The 24,546-nt window shown below is 44.1% G+C and overlaps 1 protein-coding gene across 2 annotated transcripts in view; it reads left to right on the forward strand.

The window, feature by feature from the left end:
* nbeal1 (neurobeachin-like 1) overlaps positions 1–24,546 on the forward strand; it is a 46,500-nt gene that overhangs the window by 17,212 nt on the left and 4,742 nt on the right. The window contains exons 11-52 of one of the 2 annotated variants that reach the window (XM_050063149.1): positions 567–653; positions 3,541–3,624; positions 4,203–4,301; positions 4,466–5,037; positions 5,289–5,421; positions 5,759–5,878; positions 6,013–6,322; positions 6,569–6,654; positions 6,888–6,977; positions 7,099–7,276; positions 7,370–7,503; positions 9,385–9,544; positions 9,848–9,950; positions 10,040–10,199; positions 11,976–12,134; positions 12,935–13,094; positions 13,791–13,879; positions 14,104–14,709; positions 15,512–15,687; positions 15,815–16,103; positions 16,216–16,524; positions 16,616–16,765; positions 16,857–17,014; positions 17,205–17,329; positions 18,627–18,753; positions 18,846–18,994; positions 19,085–19,218; positions 19,337–19,438; positions 19,595–19,690; positions 19,782–19,906; positions 20,014–20,154; positions 20,281–20,411; positions 20,889–20,998; positions 21,590–21,707; positions 21,958–22,055; positions 22,164–22,280; positions 22,374–22,463; positions 22,577–22,686; positions 22,834–23,006; positions 23,264–23,358; positions 23,659–23,775; positions 24,343–24,504. In XM_050063149.1, the coding sequence (XP_049919106.1) occupies positions 567–653; positions 3,541–3,624; positions 4,203–4,301; positions 4,466–5,037; positions 5,289–5,421; positions 5,759–5,878; positions 6,013–6,322; positions 6,569–6,654; positions 6,888–6,977; positions 7,099–7,276; positions 7,370–7,503; positions 9,385–9,544; positions 9,848–9,950; positions 10,040–10,199; positions 11,976–12,134; positions 12,935–13,094; positions 13,791–13,879; positions 14,104–14,709; positions 15,512–15,687; positions 15,815–16,103; positions 16,216–16,524; positions 16,616–16,765; positions 16,857–17,014; positions 17,205–17,329; positions 18,627–18,753; positions 18,846–18,994; positions 19,085–19,218; positions 19,337–19,438; positions 19,595–19,690; positions 19,782–19,906; positions 20,014–20,154; positions 20,281–20,411; positions 20,889–20,998; positions 21,590–21,707; positions 21,958–22,055; positions 22,164–22,280; positions 22,374–22,463; positions 22,577–22,686; positions 22,834–23,006; positions 23,264–23,358; positions 23,659–23,775; positions 24,343–24,504 (6,732 nt within the window). The remainder of the gene's footprint in view (positions 1–566; positions 654–3,540; positions 3,625–4,202; positions 4,302–4,465; positions 5,038–5,288; positions 5,422–5,758; positions 5,879–6,012; positions 6,323–6,568; positions 6,655–6,887; positions 6,978–7,098; positions 7,277–7,369; positions 7,504–9,384; positions 9,545–9,847; positions 9,951–10,039; positions 10,200–11,975; positions 12,135–12,934; positions 13,095–13,790; positions 13,880–14,103; positions 14,710–15,511; positions 15,688–15,814; positions 16,104–16,215; positions 16,525–16,615; positions 16,766–16,856; positions 17,015–17,204; positions 17,330–18,626; positions 18,754–18,845; positions 18,995–19,084; positions 19,219–19,336; positions 19,439–19,594; positions 19,691–19,781; positions 19,907–20,013; positions 20,155–20,280; positions 20,412–20,888; positions 20,999–21,589; positions 21,708–21,957; positions 22,056–22,163; positions 22,281–22,373; positions 22,464–22,576; positions 22,687–22,833; positions 23,007–23,263; positions 23,359–23,658; positions 23,776–24,342; positions 24,505–24,546) is intronic. The other variant, XM_050063150.1, reaches the window with a different exon arrangement.

Genomic DNA, 24,546 nt, shown 5'->3' on the forward strand with positions numbered 1-24,546 from the left:
AATGGGTTGTTCATGTCCATGTAAATGCACTCATACATTTCATGCATGCATCATACATACACACGAATAATATTGTATTGTAGTGTACTGTCTGGTTTGCCTTTAACTTCTCTCAGACTTAGGAGCTACTTTTAGAGCTGAGATGCTTTGTGAATTACACCCCCATGTCCTAAATTTAGGACTGCTCCACTCCTTATTTTTAGGTGTTTTTAAAGGAGCTACTTGTAGCCTCAGGGTGTTTGTGAACAAAGCCTCAGGTATTTAAAATGTGATTTAAATACATTACTTGTTATTGTTTAGTACTTTATAAAGTTTCAGTGTGAGGAAGAGCATTTTGCCCACCTTGCATGTTTACCTCCCACAGCAAGGCTGGATCATCAACACGCCTCCACACAATGACCCCCGCTGAGGGTCATGGCTTTTAACCTCTCACCCTCTCCTCCACTTACAACATCTCTCCCTCTCCCTCCCCCTGCACCGTCCTCTGACTCTCCCTTGTCTCCATTTTCTCTTTCTATCGACCTCCCCACACGCTATGTTGACATGTTGCCTGTTGTGTGTGTCAGCTGGTTAATGCTAGGTGCACGGCGGCAGACAAGGACCAGAAAGATATAACCAACAACAGGTTACTGACAGGAGAGAGGGACACTCAGGTACCGCCGAGAAAGCCCCACCTCATCCTAACCAACCCCCAAACCATCCACCTACCTGCTCCTTACCCTCACCTGCTGCCAAGTCCCACCCACTTTCACCTCACCAGAGCCACGTGGCCACTCCACAGCAAGACACGTTCATGATTACTCAATGAGTCATTAGACTGACAGGGTGCTGGCTGGCAACACACTGTTGGTTGTGCAAGCATCATTTATTTAATAACAGCTTCACCACCGTGTTAGCGGTTTTTAAGGTTTTCACTTTAATGCTGTGTTTCCTGTTAAACCAGTTATGACAGCCTGTTTTATTTGTGGCCTAGTAAAGATTATAGCAGACCAGAGATCAGTCTCATAAGATGACAGAGGCTTCAAGTAGGGATTGAGTTAACTGACATAGTATATTCAGGGCCAATGTCCATACTGTGTGTTGGTATGTGTTATACTCCTTTACACCTCGAAAATGCTAGTTGGTGGTGGGGTTATAAAGCCACTGTGTTGAGATTGTAAAGTGCTGTAAAGGTTAATTAATTCAACTATGACATATAAAACACATAAAAAACATGGCTTAACAGCTGCAACATTCAACAAAAGTGCAGAATTGGGCTCCTTTGTAAGTCAGAAGGTTCACAGATAAAACATTTTCCCCACAATTACAACATGCTAACGTTAATAGCATCAGCCTATCACGTTTTATTTTGCATAAATAAGCCTAGTAACGAGCAGAGTCTTTCTAACAGTGAAGAACATGATTCTGACTTAAATGAACGGGTCAATCATGGGTTAAATGTGCATCAGCAAGCCCGCATTACATCGACCGGTGTATGATATGTCCGTCTTGTTAGTGATCAACTGTGTTTTAGAAACTATGAACTTGTCACATCGATTACCCACATCCAGGAGCTATCTCACCCCGTTTTCTCTTTGCAACTCTCGCACTCAAGCTGAAGTTTCATGACATTGTTAGACAGGCAGTGGAATATTGTGGCCAACAATCAGCCAGTTGATACTTCGTCCCAACCCTGGAATCGGACCTGTGACATTGCGGTTATGTTTGCATTTACTTTTATCACAAAGATATTTTTCAGGCATGCACCTGAATTTATAAAACCAGAAAAGCTGTGGTCAGGTAGATTATTTATTTCAGCGTCCATCCACGGACTGTTGTTCTCCATGTTGTCCTCCGTAGTGCTCTGCGAGAAGAGCGACCGGACTGAGACGCATCTGTAGAAATCCAATTGGAATCACATTTCAAACCACCTTTAAATATTGTTTGGTTCAATTTGCAAAAATCACAACCCCTATGTGTTGTTTTTGTTTGTTTGTTTGTTTGCTGTCTAGACTTTTTGAAATTAATCTGAATGCAGTCTGGATATGCTAAAAAAACAGATCTGGGCTGACCTTCTGAAGAAGATGATGCGTCCGTGCCCTGTCTTTTGAATGGTGTAGTGTCAACTTTCAGTCAGCACTCTTTACTGAATCATCTCATGTGCACAGAAAGGTCACTTGTTCCCCTTAGAGTATCCCAGCTTTCATTCTACTCTTTGTATTTTTTCTACTCACAGAGCCACCTTTATAAGGTATAATCCCTCCATTGATCTGGATAATGTGAATACAGTTGGACAAACCAGCATGAAGACACACACACCAGTGTGTCTTTGTTGCTGTGTAGCTGTAACCTAATGCAGTGGCCGATGCTTCAGCCTGTTTGGCTGGTTTCTAGACATCAAGCTTTGATTGTTTTCAAGGTCACATGGAGAACGCCAGCTTAATAGGTCAAAGCAGCTTTTTAGTTCATTTACAGCAGAGAAATTAAAAAGTAATGCAGGTGTAGTGAAAAAACAAACATAAAATTTGAAATTCCACAACCAGAATTAGCCGAAGGTGCTAAATGGATTAGCAACGCACCTTCCCGTCTTGCTATGGAGTGACCACTTTGCCTCTTTCACAGCTATGTCATTTAATTTACTCTGTTGCCATTTTCGGTTTCCTCACGCCTCCCCAGCCCTCCTCACACCCACTCCCCTCCCTTTCCACATTGTCCTGGTTTTCTGCAGTTTACTATGGGCTCTGCTGGAATGCTATCACATATGCCTGGTGTGTGTTCTCAAAGAGTTCAGTGGTTTGAGGTGATCTGGACTCCGTGACAATGAAGTGATTTTTGCCACAGTCCCTCTCCAGCTGGTCCGAGACTCAACCAGTCTACACTTTTATTCTAACGGAGTAACGGGTTCAGTGACCCGGGAACATGAGCAGGACGGAGCTGGATGGAGATGTGTTTTTATTCATGGTTTGCCTTGTGTTTTATGGGTTGCATGCTTTTTGTGAATGTGTGAGGAAAAAGAGTGAGGTACTTCTGGCTGTCTCTGTGTGGAGGTGGGTGTTTTTGTTTTTTGACTGAGCCCTGAGAGCTTCCTGCTTCAGTCAGATCTTCATGCTATTAAAAGGACTGCTTCTTTTTTACCTGGAGCAGAAAGACAACACTTTCCTTATCTGCACTGTAACATCTGCAGTACAAGCTTTGATGCCAGCCCCTACTGCAGTGATACACAGGGTTCTAAACATCAGTGATTTCACTCACACGCGTACACTAACTGAATCAAACTCCAGGGCATCTACTTAAGTCTCCCTTTTATTCCTCCAAGTGAGATGCATGTTGTATTCAGTGTCTCAAACGAGTTGATCATTATCATTTTAGCACTACAAGCCTTATTTTTGAATGTGGCTTCAAACTGTATGCATGCTTGTCACCTTGTTAAAGTACTACAGTGTTGATGTGGAATAAGAGGAGATTTGACTTGTGTCCAATCATCTGTTCGTACATGCTCTCCTGCAGAAAGTATAAGTGATTGGCTGTAGTGAGTGACTGACGAGTGTGATTTTTCTTCAGGTGTTTCAAGGGCGACTAGACTCCCTCGCTGTAGCAACCATCAAAGCCCTGACAACAGTGATGCACAAATCACCGGCTGCAAAGGTAATGGGAACACAAATACATGCATGCCAGTTTGGAGAAGCTGCACGAGTGCTTACAAAGAAGCTAAGCAGTTTATTGCGGTGGATGCAGGGCAGCAGCAAAACGTATTTTACCCAATTAAACAAAAGTCGCACCTAAAAAAAAAAATGTATAACAGTTTAAGTGTATGCTATATTGAGAGAATTGTTGGCTTAAGTTCCTTGTCGTAAATAGCTGTCTGTCGGTAACGTAAAGTGGTAAAAATATTATAAATATAGCACACTCTTGAACTAATATCGCTTTCGGAGGTGGGACTTTTTAGGTAGCTACAGTACGTATTGTTGCTGACCCCTCCACAGCAGTAGACTGCTTAGCTCCCATGTTGGTCACCAGTCTGTTTCTTCAAACTTGGGGTGTTCCGATGACATCTACTATATCCAATACACTAACTATGATAAGTGCCTCAACCCCACTTCAAAAGATCTGTACTATCCCTTTAAAGTTTCGAAGAGTTGTGCACTTCATTTACTTTTTATGCAGAACTGAGGTTATCGTTTGTGCCCAGATGCCATGTGATTGTATTTTGACCACCCCTGCAGGAGGTGTTCAAGGAGAGGATTGGTTACAATCACCTGTATGAAGTGCTCACTTCACTTGGCCAGCCATCACGGCACCTTCTCAAAGAGCTGATGAACATGGTGAGAGACAGATTGTCGTTGGTGTTTCTTTCATCTAGTCTTCCTTTTGGATATTTGTTGGTCTGATTGAACAAATGGCACTTTCTAACACATTGCTTCTTTATGTGTGTGTGTGTATTCTGTGTCTTCACCTTGTTGTTGTTTATGTGTGTTTCTCTGTGTAGGCGGTGGAGGGAGAGCACACCTCAGTGGGGCTCCTGGGCATCAGTAACGTGGAGCCCTTGCTGCTGCTGGTCCAGTGGCTCCCTGAGCTGGACTCATCGGAGCAGCAGCTTTTTACCGCCGACTGGCTCCGCCGCCTCAGCTGCCTCAATCGCCAGACCCGCGCCACCTGCGTTAATGCGGCCATGGTCATACGAGCACTGGCAGGCCTGGAGCGACACCAACGGCTTCACCGAGCTTGCTCCGAGAGCCTGTTTGGCCTGGTGGGCTCACTGGGCTCCCAGTCCTTGAGCACCAGGGAACTTCTAGGACTCCTACGCCTCCTCAGGCCTCCAGAGAGTACACAAGCACACCCTTATGTAGGACCTGCCCTGAGAGCCCTCCTGGCCATGGTACGGAAGCAGGGCTTGGAATGCGCCATGCAGTACTTTGACCTGTCGCCCAGCATGGCTGGCATTGTAGTTCCAACGGTGCAGCGCTGGCCAGGCTCTGCCTTCAGTTTTCTTGCCTGGTTGTCACTAGATCAGGACCAGCTGGGCCCGCTCAGCAAGGACAAGAGGAAGCAGCTGTACAGGTGAGGGGAAAAGAGAAGAGGAACAAAGACAGAGACCATATTGAGGAGAGAAACTGGAGCACAAGAGCATCCAAGATCATTTTAATCGCAATGTCTGGTCTTGACAAAGTCTAGCATCATTGTGTGATGGCATATTCATTAGTTCTTGTGAAATTCCCAGACTTCTCAGTCTTGAAGAGCCAGATTTTATGTCAAGCCTTGCTCAGGCTGTTTTCTTATATTTCGTATTTAATGTATTTCATCCCATACAGCTTTTTTACCCCTGGAGGGACGGGGTTTGAGGCCTTCATCAGCTCAGCCGGTGTGCTGGTAGTGGCTGTATGCACGAAGAAGGAGTACGTCACCGTCATGCTGCCCGACTACTGCTTCTGTGACTCTCTCTGGGTGCGTCAGCTTTAATGACATCAGCTGTTGACATAATTTACTGAAAGGGTGGTGCCACTGCAATATGGAAATGTAGACAGAATAAAAAAAAATCCACTTTTAAAGCACTCAGCACTAACATTTGCAATCAGTATTGAAGAAGATCGATTTTGAACACCCCCCACCTTCTATAGGAACATTTAGGCCAAATGTTGTGAATATCCTTTAGTCTGGCAACACAGATGGCACCCTACATTTAGAAGATTAGCACCTTCTAACCAAACGTCTTGTAGACTGATTAAAGAGAGCAACACTGAAGATTAAAGGGACTAAATTCTGTCTGACTTTATGTTTACAGCACAGCATCGGTGTGGTGCATATACCGGGAAAGAGGCCGTTTGGGCAGAGTCTTGTGTACATTTATGTAGATGGACAGCAGAAACTATCTGCCCCCCTCAAATATCCCACCATGACAGAGGTGAGACTACCCATGATTGAATATCTCAGATAGGAATGCTGTTTCTAATGTTTAACGAAGAAAAAATGTTACTTATATGCTCATATTTTTTTATGATCACTCCCCGACCTCGATGTATTATCCTCCACCCACAGCCATTCATCTCCTGCGGCATCGGCTCAGCAGGCAACCGGACCACCACCCCTCCGCCCTCTCAGATCCCAGACCCCCCCTTCTCCTCTGCCACCACGCCCACCACTCGCTCCTCGCTGGGTGGCATCCTGTCGCCACAGACCTGGGGGGGGCTGCTGGGGGGGAAGCCTGAGTCTGTGACTAAGCTCATCTCTGCAGGGACCCAGGACAGCGAGTGGGGAAGCCCTACCTCCTTGCAGGGCCAGCTGGGAAGTGTCATGGTCTTTCATGAACCCCTACAGCCCAACCACATAAAAGCCATCTGTAGTGCTGGTAAGCAGGGGGTGAGAGGAGGAAGATGAGGAGAGAAAAATGTAGTGGGATAAAGGAGGCTTACAGTAGTGTTTGTTAGAACAGTGAAGCAGCAGCAGTTTGACCATTAAAGATGTACTAGTGACCGGAATTGGTCGATTTTCAGTCTTCAGTCTCAGGTGTACAAAATCTTTACAAAGATTAAAGAAAAAGTAAGCCTGCTATTTTTTTGTTCTCTCTCTCACTCTCCTCCTGTCTTCTACGCAGGTCCAAATTGCATCTCTCCTTTCAAAGCCCAAGAATCTGAACTTGGCGACCTTTCAACCAAATTGCTGCTGCACTACTCGCCCAAGGTAATAAGTCCACTGTGGTTTCAGTCATCCTGTCTTAAAACTTGAAAGTCAGGCACATACAGTCCTATCAGGTCGTTTTAAGACAGTCATGTGTGTTTCCTTTGTGGGAGTGTGGACGTTTGCTGTGCAGAGTCTCATGGATGATTGTATCAAGATAAAATGATATATTTACTGCAGTCGTATTATTTATCTGACAGAAATCTGTTAACTAAACATGGTCCCTTTGTCACCAGGCGTGTAGGAACCCCATCTGTTTAGATCTGTCTCCAAACATGCTGCATGGACGCCTGACTGGGAATAAAGTCGTCAACTGGGATATCAAGGTAGGAAGAACATACAGCTCTGGCTGTCTCGTAATTGCTGTGTGCTCAGAGGAATATTACAACTTGATCTGCACAAATGAATATTTTATATGAATATGTGTTGCTGTTTCATCTGTGGCAGGATATGATCAACTGTGTAGGTGGCCTCTCAGTGCTCATGCCCATACTGGAGCAGCTGGCCCTGATGACGCCAGATCAACAGGCCAGTGACCCTGCAGCTGGGTCAGATTTCATCACCCCTGATGTGACGACGCCAGCCGAGGGAGATTGGGTCATCCTTCCATCCAACAGGGCTTCAGGTCTGCTCCGTGGCCTACAGTATATATTCATTTTCATAACTGTGACACCAGGGCACACATGGAAACATATGTATTTTTTATTTTTTGTTTCAGAGGCACGCCTGGAGAAGAATCTGGTGGCCACCTTCCTGTTGGTGCTGAAGCATTTCCTGCAGAGACACCTTATCAACCAGGATAATCTGCTCCACTCGCATGGTGTCGCCACACTGGGAGCCCTGCTGCAGAAGGTCTCTATTTAATCATAATTATGCACACGATTATATAACCAGGCTGTTATGAGTCTTTAGTTTACACATTTAAAAACATTTCGCATAATCTCCTCCAGACATGAAACAGGGCTTGAAGCAGATCTACTCTTTCTCCCTCATTGAGAAATTCTAGATCTGGCCGTGCACCCTGCCCACTACGGTTTTGCTCCCTACTTACTCCCGCACTAGAACAAAGTGTGGAGATAGGTCTGGCTATGGTAGACTAGTGCTATGTTGAACAGTGAAACAGCAGTGTACTTCAAGATGGCTAGCGCTAGCATTACTGGAAAAATGGGAGTGATTCAGCCATATGTGTTCGAGCCTCAGTCAGACTCTCATGAGTTGTCTGCTGTGCACCAAAATTGGCTTTAGGGGTCTAATCCAAGATGTCAGATAGATTATTTCCGTCTCGCTGAGGCTTTTATATTTTGTGTAAAAAGTCAGCGCTCCTCTGAGGTTTCAGTTTTCTTTGCCAGTGTCCTGTTGAAGTCTATTCCTTTTGTTAGTATGTGTTAAATGTCAAACATAGGGACATAAACAGAAGATAAACTCATTTTTGAGTGGAGGGGGACTTAAAGCATTACACTGATAGCATGTAATTACCATACTTCCCTCACTTTCCTGTATTACAATATGTCCGAGGAGAACAGTTTTGAAGTTATAAAGTTCTCCTTTAGAGCAGACCAGTTTGAAATAGAAATATGAAATGTTTGCAATTCATACTCGAGGACCACAAGAGACAGTTTACACCAGAAACATAAATCTCACGCCTCTTTGCAAGTTGGGACTTTAAAACAATACAAGTTCCCTAATTGAGTTGAAGACATGGGTCCCTTGATAATACTAATCCTGCATGAGTCACTCTCATGAATTTCAGCTCGGCTCTAATTGTTTGAGCAATAAAGTTTCTTTCTCTTTAAGATGTTCAATTTCCATTGTCCTGCTTTTCCACAAACAGGAGGCAAGATTGAGATGGATGTTTTAAGAGCATTTCTGGTCATTTTCTGCCAGTGGAGTGCATTTCAAAAATGCAGTAATTACATAATATCTCCATTTTCTATTAGTCGATGCAAAAAGGACATAAACCGCTTTTGTTCTTCTCCCTATTCAAAGTGGATTAGTTTGGTTGTGAGAGGGGAATTAAGAATCTGCTGACTGACTTGAGGTTTATTCTAGCTTTTATTATATTGTTCATAATGTATGAGACTGGTATGGTGTGAGAATTATGAATGTTGCTTTACCTCCTCCTGTGAAATGAGATCGCCTCAGATAGCTTTTGTCCCCGTCTGTGTTTGTTCTGTGTCTGTTTGTCTTTCCCTTTGTATCTGTCTGTTTCCCTTGATTGCTCATTCTTCGTACCGCAGCTTTCTTTATTCCCTCTGTCGTCTTCTATCTTTTGTGTGGTGCATGTGTTTTAGTATTTATTTGTTTATCGCGGGGGGGCGGAGGAAATACCTCTGAATCAGCATTTGCAGCATGGGAAAATGAAAGACTCCACAGAGACGCAGATAACATAAAATGTGCGGTAATAGTTGCTCTAGGCAAAGTAACCACACCCTGTGAATGATAAAAGTAAAATAAACCACTAATGGGTATCTCCTCATTCCAACATATTCCTTATCTTTGTTGTGGGGCCGGGTCATGGGTGTCAGGTTTGTTTTCCAACAAGCCTTATCATGGTTCATGGGGCTTTACATATGTGTTTATGTATATCGCTTTGTTTCTTAAAAGGACCCTTTAATATCTTGTGCCTTTTTTCCCCCTTTCTGTGTTGGATCATTTTGCTGGTGTGCTGGTTAATATGCGTATAACTGAACGTAATGTAGTGAAATCCAATCTGTTGTTTTTGTATGTGTTTAGCTGCCAGCAGGTCATGTGGATGTCAGCGTGCTGGTTGCTATGCAGCTGCTGATAGAGCAGGTGACGTATGAGAAGAACCAGGCTCTGCTGCAGCAGCTTCACACACATCTACTGTTCAACTTCAACATCTGGAACAAAGGAGACTTCCCTCTGCGCATAGGTTAGATCTGTGTGGGTGTGTGTGTGCACGTGTCTGAAAGCAAAGAAGAAAGGAAATTACTGTACTCTCCAAAGATTTAGCTCCTTATTGTTTGATGAAGGACAGTGTGAGTGATGCCGTCCTTCAATTTCTGGATTACTACTTTATATTCTCCGTCACATCTTCAATGTATCTATGTCACAATTTATACATCTTTGTGGCTGTTTGATGTGATGCTGCTGCATTTTGTGTATGAAACAAAGAAAGAGTGTTTGCCTCTGTTACCAATTCTATCCTGTGCTTATTTGTTTTCCTCTGATGAAGGTCATATCCAGTACATGTCCACCGTCATCAAAGATAACAGGAAGCACTTCAGAAAAAAATATGGCGTCCAGTTCCTTTTGGACACCATACGCCTTTATTACGGGTGAGATTTCATTTCCCAAAGTTCATACTTGTCGAAAATATTTAGTCTCTTTGTCACAAAACATCATCCTTGTCTGCTCTGTACTGTAGGAAGAACAGTACTAAAGAGAGTGAGCTAACTGAGGACGACATTCGTACCATCCGGGCGTCTCTCTACAGTCTCGTCAAGTACTACATCAGCAAGGGCATGTCACAGGAGGAGATGCACAGCATTCTGGGATACATCGCTGCCATTGGAGATGAGGAGCAGGTGAGGGGGTCTCTCACTGAAAACTGTAACAAAAGACGGAGCAATGCTGTATTTGCAGTCAGTTTCTCCCAGTTAGGATTCCTCTAGTGTTCATCATTCTGGAGGTTTTTACTAGGAGCTGAGTTATCCACGAGGTCTCTTCCTCTTCAAAGTAGACAAACCAGGTGATTAACACTGAATCAAGCACATTCAAAATCAAAGTTTCTCCAACGCTGTTTGGCTCATCGCTGAGGAGCAGCTAGCCCAGCTTCTCCTAATGTGTGCTCACTTTTTTCTCTGATAACTTAAGATCCAGACCTTTCAATAGGGTTTTACTGTGAGACGAATTATCCGCACAGCTCTCATCTACTTCAAAACAAACCAACCTGGCGATTCAAACCATTAAAAACCTGTTTTAAATCAATGTTTTTTCTATGATGTTTGGCACACAAGGGGCTGGAGCTGAGATGCTGCTAATATTTGCTAAGCTTGATTTTTCTGATAGCTTAAGAATCCAAATGTACCTTAAAACTGGATATAAAGTCATTTTATGACAGCTTTTGGCAGATAGCAACAACCCTGACGCATGTGCAAAGGGGGTTTATGGTGCTGACAGGCCAAACGTTTGGGACAATGCAAGAACACAACTCTTATCAAAATATATCATGTTGGTCTTGTTGTTTGTGGACAATTTAATGCAGAAAAAAGTTACATGTCATATCTTTTAAAAAATCTTAAATGATCATTATGATATGCATTGAAATAGTACTAAATCATGCCTGCGTATCCTGTTGTACTAAATAATACAGTAGCCTGAAATGATTGTCGTATAATGTGAGTACAACATTTACTGTGCACAAAAGGTTAATTCATTTTTAGCTTGCAGGTAACCAGTCCAAAAAACAAAATACTTTGAGGTGTGTCAGTCCAACATCTAAGACATTTGGAGCAGGTTAAGTTTTTATTAGTGTATGCTTGCCAGATGACCCGTGAATTGTCAAACTGCCAACCACTCCCATTTGAGGGTTTTATTGTGAGGTAAGATGACCTTTCACTACAGGATTCTCTGTTTTCCTATGAGACTTGCTGCAGTGATGCCTGCTCAGGAAGCTGTCAGCTTGTTTCCCTCCTGGCAGCTGTTTTTATCAGCCTCTCTCGCTCTGCATTATTATTAAACCTCTCCCTCTCTTTAAGCAAAACCCACCAGTGGCTGTTAGCCGTAACAAACCACTTAATTTCTTGACTTTTCCTCTCCGACTGAAAATGCTCCGACACCAACTAGATGACGTTTTCACAGGACTCTGTATCTGTCACCTATTTTGAAATTCATTTCCTCCTCTTGTCACACCTCCTCCCCTCCTCTCGTCTTTTTTAGTGCCATCTTGTTTTTCATTTTGTCTGTCACTTTGCATATCCTCTTACACCGCAGGACTATATGTGGAAGCTTACATCACCCTCTATGAACATATGGTCAATATAATCGCATGATCCTCCTTCACTGCAAGACATCTGCCATCTATCTGATAGTATTTATCCATTCATCAGTCTTCACTACACTTAGTGAATTATGTTAAAACTATGAAATACTCACTCAATGAAAGCATCATCTTCGTCCAGATATAAAACTTGCAATACAAGCACTTCCAGATTTGGTTAAAGGTGCACCTCTGTGCTTGTTAATCTCAGAGTGATATGGCGTGCATGATAAGCTGTTTTTCTTTCTGTCTTTTAGCGCTATGATTTCCATCAACACTATGTAAAAGTAACTAAACTTGGTTGTGTCTGTTTGTGTTGCAGTTGTGTGGGCTGCTGGAATTGTTAATCAGCCTCTTCCAGACCAGTCCAGCCAGGGACCAGCTCTTCCTGCTCCTCTTTGAGCCCGGGGCAGCTGACTCCTGCTACGCTCTCCTCCTTAACAACAAGCACTCGGATCGACTGAGAGAGCTCGTCTTCAAGGTGGGCTACAGCTAGCTACACCTAGGACATACTCACTAAAGTTCTTTGACAGATTACAGCGTCGTAAAAAGTCACGATTAGGTATTCGAGTCAGGGAATTTAAATAAACTCTTAGGGTTTATTGGTATTCATCATGATCAATCATGAATTTTACAAATGTTTAGCTTAAAGGAGCTGTATGAGATAATTTGAACATTCATGTAGCAGCAAATGATATGCTATGTAAAGGTGTATTGGAGTAATGGCGTCCTGAGCAGAGAATAAAGTCGTGCTCCCTCTCTGTGTTCTTTTTGTGGTAGCTGGTCCAGCAAATTTTAGTGTATGTGAGTCACTCTTCACTGCACTCATACAGCAGTTACTGCTTATAATGCCACCCCAACCCACATCATTCAGCAGAACGTGAACCCTCTTATTACCCCCCACATTAACGCCATTAGCTCTGTCAGCACTGTAGCCATTGTTAGTACTGTTAACTGTTAGCTGCCAACTTAGACACCTCCATGTTGAGAGCCATGTGCAGGCAATCCCAGCCCAGGCTCTAAATCATAGATACGCTCTGAATGTTGTATACAGCTCCTTTAACAGTCCTTCCTTAACTGTCTGACAGTGTTGATGCATTTGTGTCACCTACGTGTGAAAGTGACTTTGGGGTAACTCACTCAGAACTACACAGAATATCCAACCGCAGACACTTGTTAACAAGCCTACTCAACAGAAATATACCACAATGTGTAACAGCAGTATTAGCCAATAAAACTGATGGAAGTGATTTGAAGAAAATGTTTGATTCTCCTGCACAGTTGTTCGAGCGCATGTTGCGCTGTGACCGCGTCTATGAGAAGAATAAGCAGCGCTTGAGGCTGAGGGAGGCAGGTTACGCTGGCCTGTCACTGCTCTTCTCTGAGCTCAACATCACTCCCACACTGATCCGCTGTCTCCTCAACCAGGTCCTCCACACAGGTCAGCTTCTCTAAAGTGTCTTACACTGTACTGCTCTTCTGTGTAGGTTTTGACACTTAGTATGCGCAAATAATAAGAAAAGGATTATGAGATTTAGAAGATTTCTGTCTATGTATACTTGCTTCAGTAGCTACTGTCATTAAATACAGTGCTACTGGTCAGTCTTGCTTATCAGCAGTTAACTCCCCCACTAACATAAATCTCCCCTTAGATTAAATGTATTCAGCCAAGGTTGAAGCTTTTAGTTAATTGCTCAGTGAGGAGGGGTGCTTCGATTTTTTTTTTCATCCCACCAGTGTATTCTCTGTGGTCCATTAAGGCCAGTGCCATTTTGTGTAATTCCTTGAATTAATAGAATCAATTTCATGAGTACTCATGGAGTGTTAAGCTAGTACTCCTTATTTGTTTTTCTTTAAGCAGAGTGTGGATTACCCTTCCTACTTCAGCTCCAGTCATATTCACATCACCACACACTGGAGTTCAAGGCTGAACAGCTTTGTAGTGAGGCTGAAAAAATGTCAGACCAGTGTTCTGTACAGATCAGTGGAGCTCAGGCTTTATGTCGAAGGTAGTAGACGGAATTTCTCCCTTCTGTCATTAGTAAAAAACGCAGACCATAGTGTTAGCACATGGAAGTGCAGATCAATACCATATGCAGCTGCGCTAATGTAAAATTTGCGTGTCTTATATCTACAGATTCTGTAGTGAACTACAAGGATCTGATGGCTCTGGTCCAGCTCACTCACCGGGCCGGACCCAGTGTACGTCTCCTAGTCTGCAAGAGGGTGAGGAAACACCTGCACTTAAACCTGCACACACTCACACTATTAATTATAGAGTATATTGAATAACTGCGGACACAGGAAATGACTGGATGTCCCGGCAATTGATCAGTATGGTCAAATGTATTCTGCATTACTGTCTATTTCCTCTCTTCTCCTTATGCCCTGTTTCCATTCATCCATTATTTCCTTACATCCCATTGAACTTTGTCCTTGTCTTTCTTCAGGTGTACCAGCTGCTACAATCCCAACAAGATGCTGCCGTCCAGATCTCAAGGCAGCAGTGTTGGCAGGACACTCTCATGCGACTCTACCTGCGGGGTGAAGGGTCCTTGCCACTGCGGGGCGCTGACACCATCAGCGCCTGCAGCCTGGATCTGAGCCGGCCCAGTGGCAGCAGCACCAACCGCCTAGAGCTTCCGCTGGAGAGGAGGACGCGAGCAGGCAGCACCGGCCGCCTGGACCGGCTGGAGGACGACCGGCTCAGCATAGGTGACACTCGGTCTGTGGACAGCCTAGAGAACGGCGACGTCATCTCGCTGCTGGACACGCCGTCTTCCTGTGCCTCCACCGAGCCACAGCTACACGTCAAGCCCTGGGTGGTGGGAAAGTCAGGGGGCTTGACGCTGGATCTGTCCCACCTGCAGGCCTATGAGTGCGGGGAGAGCGGCAGCCAAACGCCTGGCAGCATGCCTAGCACACCGTCGCCACTGGAGAGCTCTAAGCCTTTCCCAGGGAGTGCCGGGGATCGAGATGCAACTTCCTCCCTGACTGAGGACAGCTTTCTCTTCAGTGACAACATCTCACTGGGGGAGTCCTTTAATAACGCTGAGGTGAGATTGCCGCTTTTGTGATGCTTTTTATCTTCAACAGAAAGGATGAGCTAGGGAGAGAGTTTTGTTATTACATTGTTGTTTACAGCAGGCAGGCTTGTTTTGCACAGGCTAGAAAGCAGGGCTCAAGACTAACAACGTTCAAGTTTGCTGAACCCCTGCCCTCGTTATTTCATATGAGAGTTTGTATTTCAAGGTTGCCTTATTGCTACTAATCAGCAAGAGCTTCTTACTCAGTGGGTGAGATGTCACTGCCACCTCAGGGAGCCCCACGCCGACTTTCATCCAGTGAGCTCTTTTCAGTCATTTCAGTGTGAGGGTAGAGATGGAAGAGAGATGACCTGTCTCTCCCCATGGCAGGAGACTATGAGTTATAGAATTAAATATGTCGTTTTAGAACTTCTGGTCGGGGAATGTGACAAAGTATTTGATCTGCCTGGCAGAATAAATTTAGCCAAAATAAATGTAGTATCATCTACTCTGTAGACAGAGCAGTTTATGTCAAGAGACAGATTAGAGGGGATCATGCTGAAACTCATAAACTGTCATAAGGTTTTAAAAGGTATTAGAATACATTCAGTACAGATGTAAGGAATAGTATCCACACACACACACACCTAGTCCTAACTGCTGGTGACAGCAACCGTCATTTTCTTATTAATGTCCTTATTTTTCTTCGCTGTATCCTGTTACTTACTGCTGTGCTTATACACCAGAGGGATCAATGATATTGCATTTAATCTAATCTATCCTCATGATAACCCTCATTTTTCTGCCTTTTTGGTGTGATGTCGCCCCCTAGCGGGCAGAGGAGGAGCTGTGCACCATGCTGCTGGAGATTGTGCTGTGCGTGATGTGGCGCGGCGTAGAAGGTTCAGATGATTCGGCGTGGCTAGAGCGTGGCCAGGTCTTCTCAGCTCTCACCAAACTGGGAACCGCCAACGAGCTGCTGCTTCCTGTCGACCAAATCAAACTCAGGTTAGGCGTCTATTCGACTGCTGACAGCGCTGAACGTGACAGGAGCTAAAATACATGTTGAATGCTTGCTCACAGTATCTTAACAGTGTTCTCCTCCTTTCTTTGTGCCCTCTCTTTCTCCTTAAAGTCTTATGGAACGAATGCTGGAGTGGGCGGTGAGCGATAACCGTGAGGCATCAGCTGCTACGTTGCCACAGCACACAGAGAACGCAGTGCGGTTGCTTCACATGGTACAAGACTTCCTGCAGGCTGAGGGCCTCGTCAATCCAGCACTGTGGACAGAGAAGGTGCTGGAGGAGACAGTGACGCTGATGGACAGCCTCATGGTGTGGTACTCGGCTGGCACTCAGTGGTTCCAACTGTCTCAAGTTGGACTGAGACTACTGCTGGGCTTCATGGCTCAGGAGGACCCTGATGTGAGATATTTATCTCATTTCTGTCATGTTTATACCGTCACGTGTATTTTTCCTGGCTATTTTTCACAAAGCAAGCCCATGCATGCACAATAATAAATGACCTCTGTCCCAGGTGTGCGCCATGGCCACTGCCAAGCTCAACTGCATCCTGCAGACTAAAGAGGTGTCCAGCCAGGATGAGGCCTGCTACCTGCTCGGTAAGGTGGAGTGCATCCTGAGGCGCTCCATTCAGGAGCAAACGGAGGAGACGTACTCCTTCCTGGTTCCTCTGTTGCGAACGCTGCTCTCCAAAGTCCACCGCCTCCTCTACATGGAGCTGCACCTCCCCCAGCTCCCCGACACCAACGGCAGCCCGTCCTTCTTTGAAGACTTCAAGCTGTACTGCAACTCACCCGAGTGGCGCGTCTACCTCGACAAATATGTATGAGATTTACAGATGTAGTTTTGGATTATATTGGATATAAATTCACAGGAAAATGTTATGGAAATGTTTTACTTCTGTTTGTCTCCAGATTATCCCGTACATGAAGCAGTATGAAATTGAAACATTCAGCCAGGGCCATGAGACCATGGCTCTGTACTGGAAGGAGTGCTATGAGGCTTTCATGGTCAGCCTGCATAAGAGAGAGAGGGAGAGGGGTGAGAGCAAGATCCGCTTCCAGGTTAGTTGGATCATCAATAAATGATTAATAACTGAAGCCACTTTGGTCCAAAGCTTGTCTCCCATAAACTCTCACTCTTCACTCCCCTCAGGAGCAATTTGTGGAGCCTTTCTCACGACGAGGTCGCCAGGAGAACCTCCGCTACAACAGCATGTTGAAGCAGCAGCACAGCCAGAATAGTGCTACCCTCAGGCAGTGGAAGGCAGCACGCCGGGGTCTGGTGTGCGAGAGAGGGCCCTGGGCTGACAGGTACTGACATTCACTGTTCTGCTTCTCTGCATTTCTTGTCTTTTTCCAATGTATACTATCTACTGTAGTAAAATATATCAACATCTCAGTCTGTCGACTGGAGCTTCATGTGAACTTCAGGATAAGAGATGTGCAGGTAATGGCTGTCTTTGGGCATATTTAAAGTGTGTTTTGTAACTACTTTTAACAGACAGCAGGATGAGATGCACTGGAGGGTGTCCAGTGCTGAGAACTTCTCCCGCATGAGACTGAAGCTGGTCCGTAATTACAACTTTGACCCACACCGAGAGGCCAGTGCTCTGAGAGACAACCTGGGTAAGACGTCACTCCCTCTCTATACTTGGAATGGAGTAAATTTAGCTGCACATCGAAATTTTGCACGTTGGTGGCTCTACTTGGCAGCAAAAACTACCTGCTAAGTAGACATATATAGTGAATGGATGAGGGATGAGTGTGTGTGTACAGTATGTCATGAGTACACTCATCCAGCCTACCCTTGATAAACAGATTAAAAGGACTGACCTTGAAAATCCTCCTTAAGCTGAATTCGTGTCCTTCCCCTCCATCTCCTCGATGAGGAGGATGATCCACTCTGCTTGGTATTTTTGCCTTATTAAGTTGTGTGCAAGAGGGAGCATGTTGTCGAGTCAGGACTTCAGGAGACTTTTATGTATTATTTCATTTCTCATAATTGTTTTTCTTTGAGTGACTACAATACATTTCATATTTCAAATGTTACATAATCATTGTTTCTTAAGAAAATCAAATTTCATGATTTGACACTGTTTGAATTACTGACTCACAAGTACCATACAGTCACATACAGTTGTCATCACAGGAGATATTGCACCTCAGGAGCAAGATAAAGATGCTACAAAGGGTTCCCTAGAATTGGGTGCTGGGTGTCTTTGTCTCACTCAATCTACAGAACTTCATAAATTGAGCTCCATATCTTATTATATTGTTTCTCTTTGCTGCTGTTCTCTGACATTGTCCTTACTCGAGTTATATTTCATTAATAATTTCCATTTAGAAGTTTTTGGAGTTAAGGAGTTTTGCAATTTCAGTATCTAATAAATCTAAAAACAAAAAAGAATTTGCCATCCTGTTGGGTAACTTGTTTCTCAACATTTTGAAAGAGACACATTGCCGTTCATCGGTGCAAAACTACTTTACAGTTGCAACTTCTTGAAATCCATCTTTCAATATTCTTCCGAGTCTTTCAAAATTGTTGACAAAACAAAAAGCATGTATGAGGGAGTCAGTGTCACAGTGCCACATTTTAAACATTTATCTGAAGCGCTGTTGTCAGACTGATGAATTTTGTCTTTAGTATAGCATGTTCTAGCATGTTCCCAATTTTTCAATTATGTTTATTTTGTGAATGAGCAAGTTTAAAACTATAAATCTTCTGTTTATGGAATGAAATTGAGCTGGGGGAGAAAATGTGAGGTGTAATGTCCTGTCAGGTAAGTTTCTGTTGTTTGTCAGCCCTTGAAAAGCATCCTAAGCAGTTAATTTCCTGCACTGCCATGTTATATTAACCACCGCACCATCTCCGGATGCCTCGTCTCAGTGATAAATCCTCTCCTGTCTCTTTTGCTTTTCTCAGGTGTCCATCAGCAGCGCATAAACCCAGAGTCTCTGCTGCTGGAGGCTGTGAAGCAGGTCAAAGTCAGCGACCTGGAAGACGACATCCTGGAGCTGCCGGAGGACGACCCCGCTGCTGCCAACAACCAGTCAGTCACTAAGTACAACAACCACAAAACAACCGTGTTCACGTAATAGAAACCAAGTCAATAATGACAACCTTCCATTCTCTGTCCTGCAGAGTTGAAGCAGAGGAGGCGGGCCAGAAGGAGAAGCTGGTGCTGTGGGAGGACTGTGAGCTGGTGACGGTGGTGGACGTGGTGCCTGGCCGCCTAGAACTCACCACTCAGCACATCTACTTCTACGACAGCAGCCAGGAGAAAGAGGAAGGTGAGGAGACAGTAAGACAGGTGGATGGAACATATGGGGAAAACATCACTAAACCTTCACTCACTGTTACTGTCTACTTATTTCCCGAAGGAGTGGGCCACGACTTCAAATGGCCCCTGTCTCAGATCCGAGAGGTCCACCTGCGGCGTTATAACCTGCGGCGCTCAGCTCTGGAGATCTTCCTCATCGACCAGACCAACTACTTCCTCAACTTCAAAAAAGAGGTTAATCACAAATTTAACTTCTGTTGAATTAGGTTTGAGCCTGTGATCACAGACCAATATTTGATCCTTTCTTGCCTTTAAGATAATTTGTCATAAGACTGAGTTTTCTTATCAACAGGTGAGGAACAAGGTCTACAGCCGCATGTTACTGCTACGATCCCTCAGTCTTTATGGAACCCGCTCGCCGCAGGAGCTCCTCAAAGCCTCTGGACTTACACAGGTCAGAAAACAATGATGCAGAGCTTTGAAGTACAACTGTGATACTGTGATCCCATCCAAGCCCAGTTATCAAGCAGTTTACAGTGTGTTACTCAAAGATGTTTCATGTCTTCTGTTAACCTGAGAAAATTAACAATCAAACTTGGCTTTGGCACAGAAATGGGTGAACCGGGAGATTTCCAACTTTGACTACTTGATGCAGCTCAACACGATCGCAGGCAGAACGTACAACAACCTGGCTCAGTATCCTGTGGTACGTTCCTCACTGAACACGTTACTGTACAAGTGTGGTGACTGGGTGAATGGTAATATTCGAGCTAACTTGATGCGTGTGTGTGTGTCAGTTTCCCTGGATTCTTGCCGACTACACTTCAGAAGAGCTGGACCTGTCTGATCCTCGGGTGTTCAGGGACCTATCGAAGCCGGTGGCAGTGCTTAACGAACGCAATGCCAAGACGGTTAGAGAGAAGTATGTTTCATCAGTCCATACTTCAGCTATTCTCATCTTTAAATGATCATTAAAGCATTCAAGCGCAATCCATTTGGCTCAAGTTGACTTTTTAATCGTGTCCATAGGTATGAAAGTTTCGAGGACCCGACAGGCACCATCGACAGGTTCCATTATGGCACCCACTACTCAAACGCTGCTGGAGTGATGCACTACTTGATCAGAGTGGAGCCCTTCACCTCCCTGCACATCCAACTGCAAAGTGGACGGTGAGGAGTCTAAACAGATGATATTGATTGTTATTATAGCGTCCACTGGAGGAAGTTTTAGACATGTATTTACTAGCACATAGCTGATGTTTATAGCATTTTTTGTACTGTCCTGCCAACACTCAGGTTTGACTGTGCCGACCGCCAGTTCCACTCTATCCCTGCGACGTGGCAGACCCTCATGGACAACCCCAACGATGTCAAGGAGCTCATCCCTGAGTTCTTCTACTTCCCTGAATTCCTTGAGAACCAGAATGGTAAGTTTTGAGTATTGAGTATTCTTTTCAACCGCTTTAAAATATTGTATACACAACTGTCGACTACTGCCAGTAAAGTTAAGGTGGCAGGATATGTTTCCTTGAGGCACAGCAATAACACTTAAGCTGAGTTTGCAATGTGTAATTGTGATGTGTAGAAAAAATACATAAAGAATTAGAAAATATTTATCAGAGGAGATTCAGACTTTGCAGATGATCACTATTATAGGACTCAGATTGGTGTATTGATTTAGTACATAGTGGATAGATTCCAAGACATAATGCCTCAGTTTGCTTCCTCCTATTATTTCCTTGATTAAATATTTTTGGAGAGAAGATACTGAATGTCTCTTTTAGTATGGTCATAAATATGTTTTGTATTAATTCTCTGATCCCTTTGTTTTCGCACCGTTTTTCCTGTCTACATCTTTCTTTCCTCTTTCTGTTGCTTCGTCCTTTGTTGCTGCTGTCGTATAGGTTTTGATTTGGGTCGCCTGCAGATCTCTAAGGAAAGAGTTAACGATGTTATTCTGCCCAAATGGGCCAAATCCCCTGAAGACTTCATCTACAAGCACCGCAAAGCCCTGGTGAGATGCAGTTTTAGTGCAACTTTGCTTCATATGGGAATGTCACTGTCGTTTTGATGAGTCAAAACCGCATTGTATTTCTATCGATGGTCCATGTCTTCTTCCATTTTTATTAATAGAAGGTGTTGTATGTGTTTTATGTTGTCTGTCGTTTACATGGCTGTATTGGCAGTATCTACTCTGAAATAGGAGCAAAGACACAACAAAAAGGAACTACAAAAAATTCCTCTGGTCCAAACACGCATATTGTCAGTAGATATTACACAAGAAGGAAAAATGGTTAATATTGAATGAATGATAACTATGATTAAAACCTTACTCTAACCTCTACAGCAGTGCAGAGTGTCCAGCATTTGGTCTTTGACTGTGAGGAACGAACACCAGAGCTGATATTTTACCTTTCATATGTCAGATATTTGATGATAAATGCGAATATTCTGTCCACACTTTATCACAGCCAAACACCAACTGAATAATCATATATTGTGTGGATTATTCCTTTTGTGGGATTTTAAGGAGTAGTTTTGTGCCTGTAGTGGCTACATGTCTGTTAATTGTTAATGACCACAGTGTACATGTGTTCTGTGACAGGAGTCGGAGTACGTCTCAGCCCACCTTCACGAGTGGATCGATCTGATCTTTGGTTACAAGCAGAAGGGCCCTGCAGCAGTGGAGGCCCTCAACGTCTTCTACTACTGCACATATGAGGGTAAAGCAAACAGCTGTCACGCTGTCATGTCACATCATGGTTTTATTCTTTGTTTTGTAACTGTATTTTAAGTGCAGTGGGGAAAAAGTTAATTCTAAAATGCAAAATGATCACTTTTACTTTAAGTGTACCCACTGTTACAAAGGCTGCTTGTTGAGACATTTAAGTGAAAGCAGTTTGCCACAATGATGTCCAGACCTCCGCCCTTGTGAATTGTCAGTGCAGTGGTTTGATTGGTTTGGTGTTGCAGGGGCGGTGGACCTGGACGCCATTACTGATGAAAAAGAGCGGAAGGCCTTGGAGGGCATGATCAGCAACTTTGGACAGACACCGTGCCAGTTACTCAAGGTACAGATACGCACCAGAGGCACAAAACCTATTATGACTCAAGCCAATGAGAATCTGTGTCTGTGTTGATGAATTTAGACTTCTGTGTATGTGTGTGTGACGGCGTAGGAGCCCCATCCAGTGCGCCTGTCTCAGGAGGAAGTGGAGAAGAGGAAGGCTCAGCTGGACTCGTGTCCTCTCAACATGTTTGAACACCTCAGCGACCTTAAGTCTTTCTTTGTTGAGGTACTGCTCAGTGTTTTTAGGTTTTTATTAAAATGTATTTTACTATGTATCCCCCTATAATAACTTTCAATTCTCTTCACCGTCACGTTGCAGGGCATCAGTGACAATGTGCCGCTGGTTAAGGCCGTGGTGCCCAAGAATCAGTCCCATTCTTTCATCACCCAGGGGAGCCCTGACACCATGGTGAGCCTCAGTTGTTTCATACTATTTCTACTCCATTTATACTGTAAGCAAATGAATGAATGAAGGCCAGGCGATAGACAGTGATGTCTTCTTGGTGTTTGCACTGTCTCTAGGTGACGGTTAGTCAGAACTGCCTCGTTGGAACCCATGGGTGGCTGCCTTACAACAAGAACATCTCCAACTACTTCACCTTCATTAAGGACCCCACAGTGTCCAACACCAAGTGAGAACACACACACACAGCACACATGCAAATGCAGAACATTTACGGCAGAGTAGCCCCATGGAAACAATGTAAACCACCATGTTGTGTCCTGGAAAATCTTTCTAAGCTCCCGTTGTTGGTCTTCCTCTCACTGTCCTCACCTAGGACCCACCGTTTCCTCTCTGGACCCTTCGCCCCCGGGGTGGAAGTAACATCAGGGTTGTTTGTGGTCTCCCATGATGGCAAGTTGCTCTTCAGCGGGGGTCACTGGGACAACAGCCTGCGGGTCACCTCTCTGGTTAAGGGCAAGACTGTGGGACAACACATCCGACACATGGGTAAACACACACATTGATGTAGGTCGCCATTCAAAATAATTAGCTCCTCCTCATATTGGTGTAAGAAGTCGCCATAACAACACCAGATGGCTGCTAGATACAGTTTGTAAACTGGAAATAAGATTGACAGTACAAAGCTGCAGTAACCTGGTGTGTAATAACTGATATGAATTCACAGTTTGAGTTCAGCTTATGATGCAGTTTGTTCTTTGTGTATGTCCTGTTGTAATTCGTGGTTTTGTTCACCTTTCCTCTAGACATTGTTACCTGCTTGTCAACAGACCACTGCGGCATCCACCTGATCTCTGGTTCCAGAGACACAACCTGCATGGTGTGGCAGGTTCTGCAGCAGGTTAGCACTCACTTATACACTATGACAGATATTGATTTACAAATAGAGTTTTAAAGTAATAGATCTAACTTCATAAAACATGCAGATACTAAAGATGTTCATTACTCTGGAAGCCTTGAATAATTACGTCCTCCTGTATTAATGTTCCCAAAGTAAAGGGGTGTTTTGCATTTGTTTTTGGTTTTCTTTTTTCGCAGATTTTCAGGAAATGTGCAGAAAATTTTAGCTTGATTTAGACAGACACTTACTTAGCTATGGACTGTAACCAGCTCTGTTCTGTTTGTTTGCTTTGTCTCGCAGGGCGGAGCTCCCATAGGTCTCTGTCCCAAACCAGTTCAGGTGTTGTACGGACACACGGATGAGGTGGTCAGTGTCAGTATCAGCACAGAGTTGGACATGGCTGTGTCTGGATCACGGGTAAGATAACGCACCAGACTGAGTGTGCTTTTTTGTTCATCTCATCCTGCAAATGTATGTGAATTCATCTTGAGTGAATGATGCTGCCATGCTGGAGATCAAATCATGTGTGTCCTTGGAAAACTGTTCAAACACAGGATGAGTTAATGAGCTGATGTAATGTTTGGTGTTCAGTGGCTTTGAATACTTTTAATTTGGAAGTTTCAGCACTGCCAACAGTACAACACCAAATGTACTTTGTGATTTTGTGAAAATTAAAATGAAAGTTGAGTCTTTTCAGCCAACTTTTACAGCTGACTGAAACTTTCTCATTATTAAAAGCAGGCTTTGCATTCAGGTTTGACGTTCTGTGATTAAAAACTGAATAAGTAAGCTGGGACTTTATTTATTTAATATTGTTTGATCCACAAAAAGTAGAGCACAACAGTGGAGTGCTGTCAGGAGGGAAACTGAACTATTTGTTATAACGTATAGGTATTAATATATAGGTATTAATTTTAACATCATGAATGAAAATGAGTTTCACTGTGTTTGTGTTTATGTGTTCCTCCACTGGATGTGCCCCAGGATGGGACAGTGATCATCCACACGGTGCGTCGGGGTCAGTATATGCGTTGCTTGCGACCGCCATGTGACAGCTCCCTGCCGCTCTCAATCCTCCACCTGGCCGTGTCCTGGGAGGGTCACCTGCTGGTCCACACCTGTCTCGAGGGCAAAGCAACGCTCAAGGTGGGCACACAGTTTTTTCACACTACATTTCCTACATGCTGG

This window comes from Epinephelus moara, chromosome 15 (assembly GCF_006386435.1).
Source record: "Epinephelus moara isolate mb chromosome 15, YSFRI_EMoa_1.0, whole genome shotgun sequence".
Classification (NCBI taxonomy): domain Eukaryota; kingdom Metazoa; phylum Chordata; class Actinopteri; order Perciformes; family Serranidae; genus Epinephelus; species Epinephelus moara.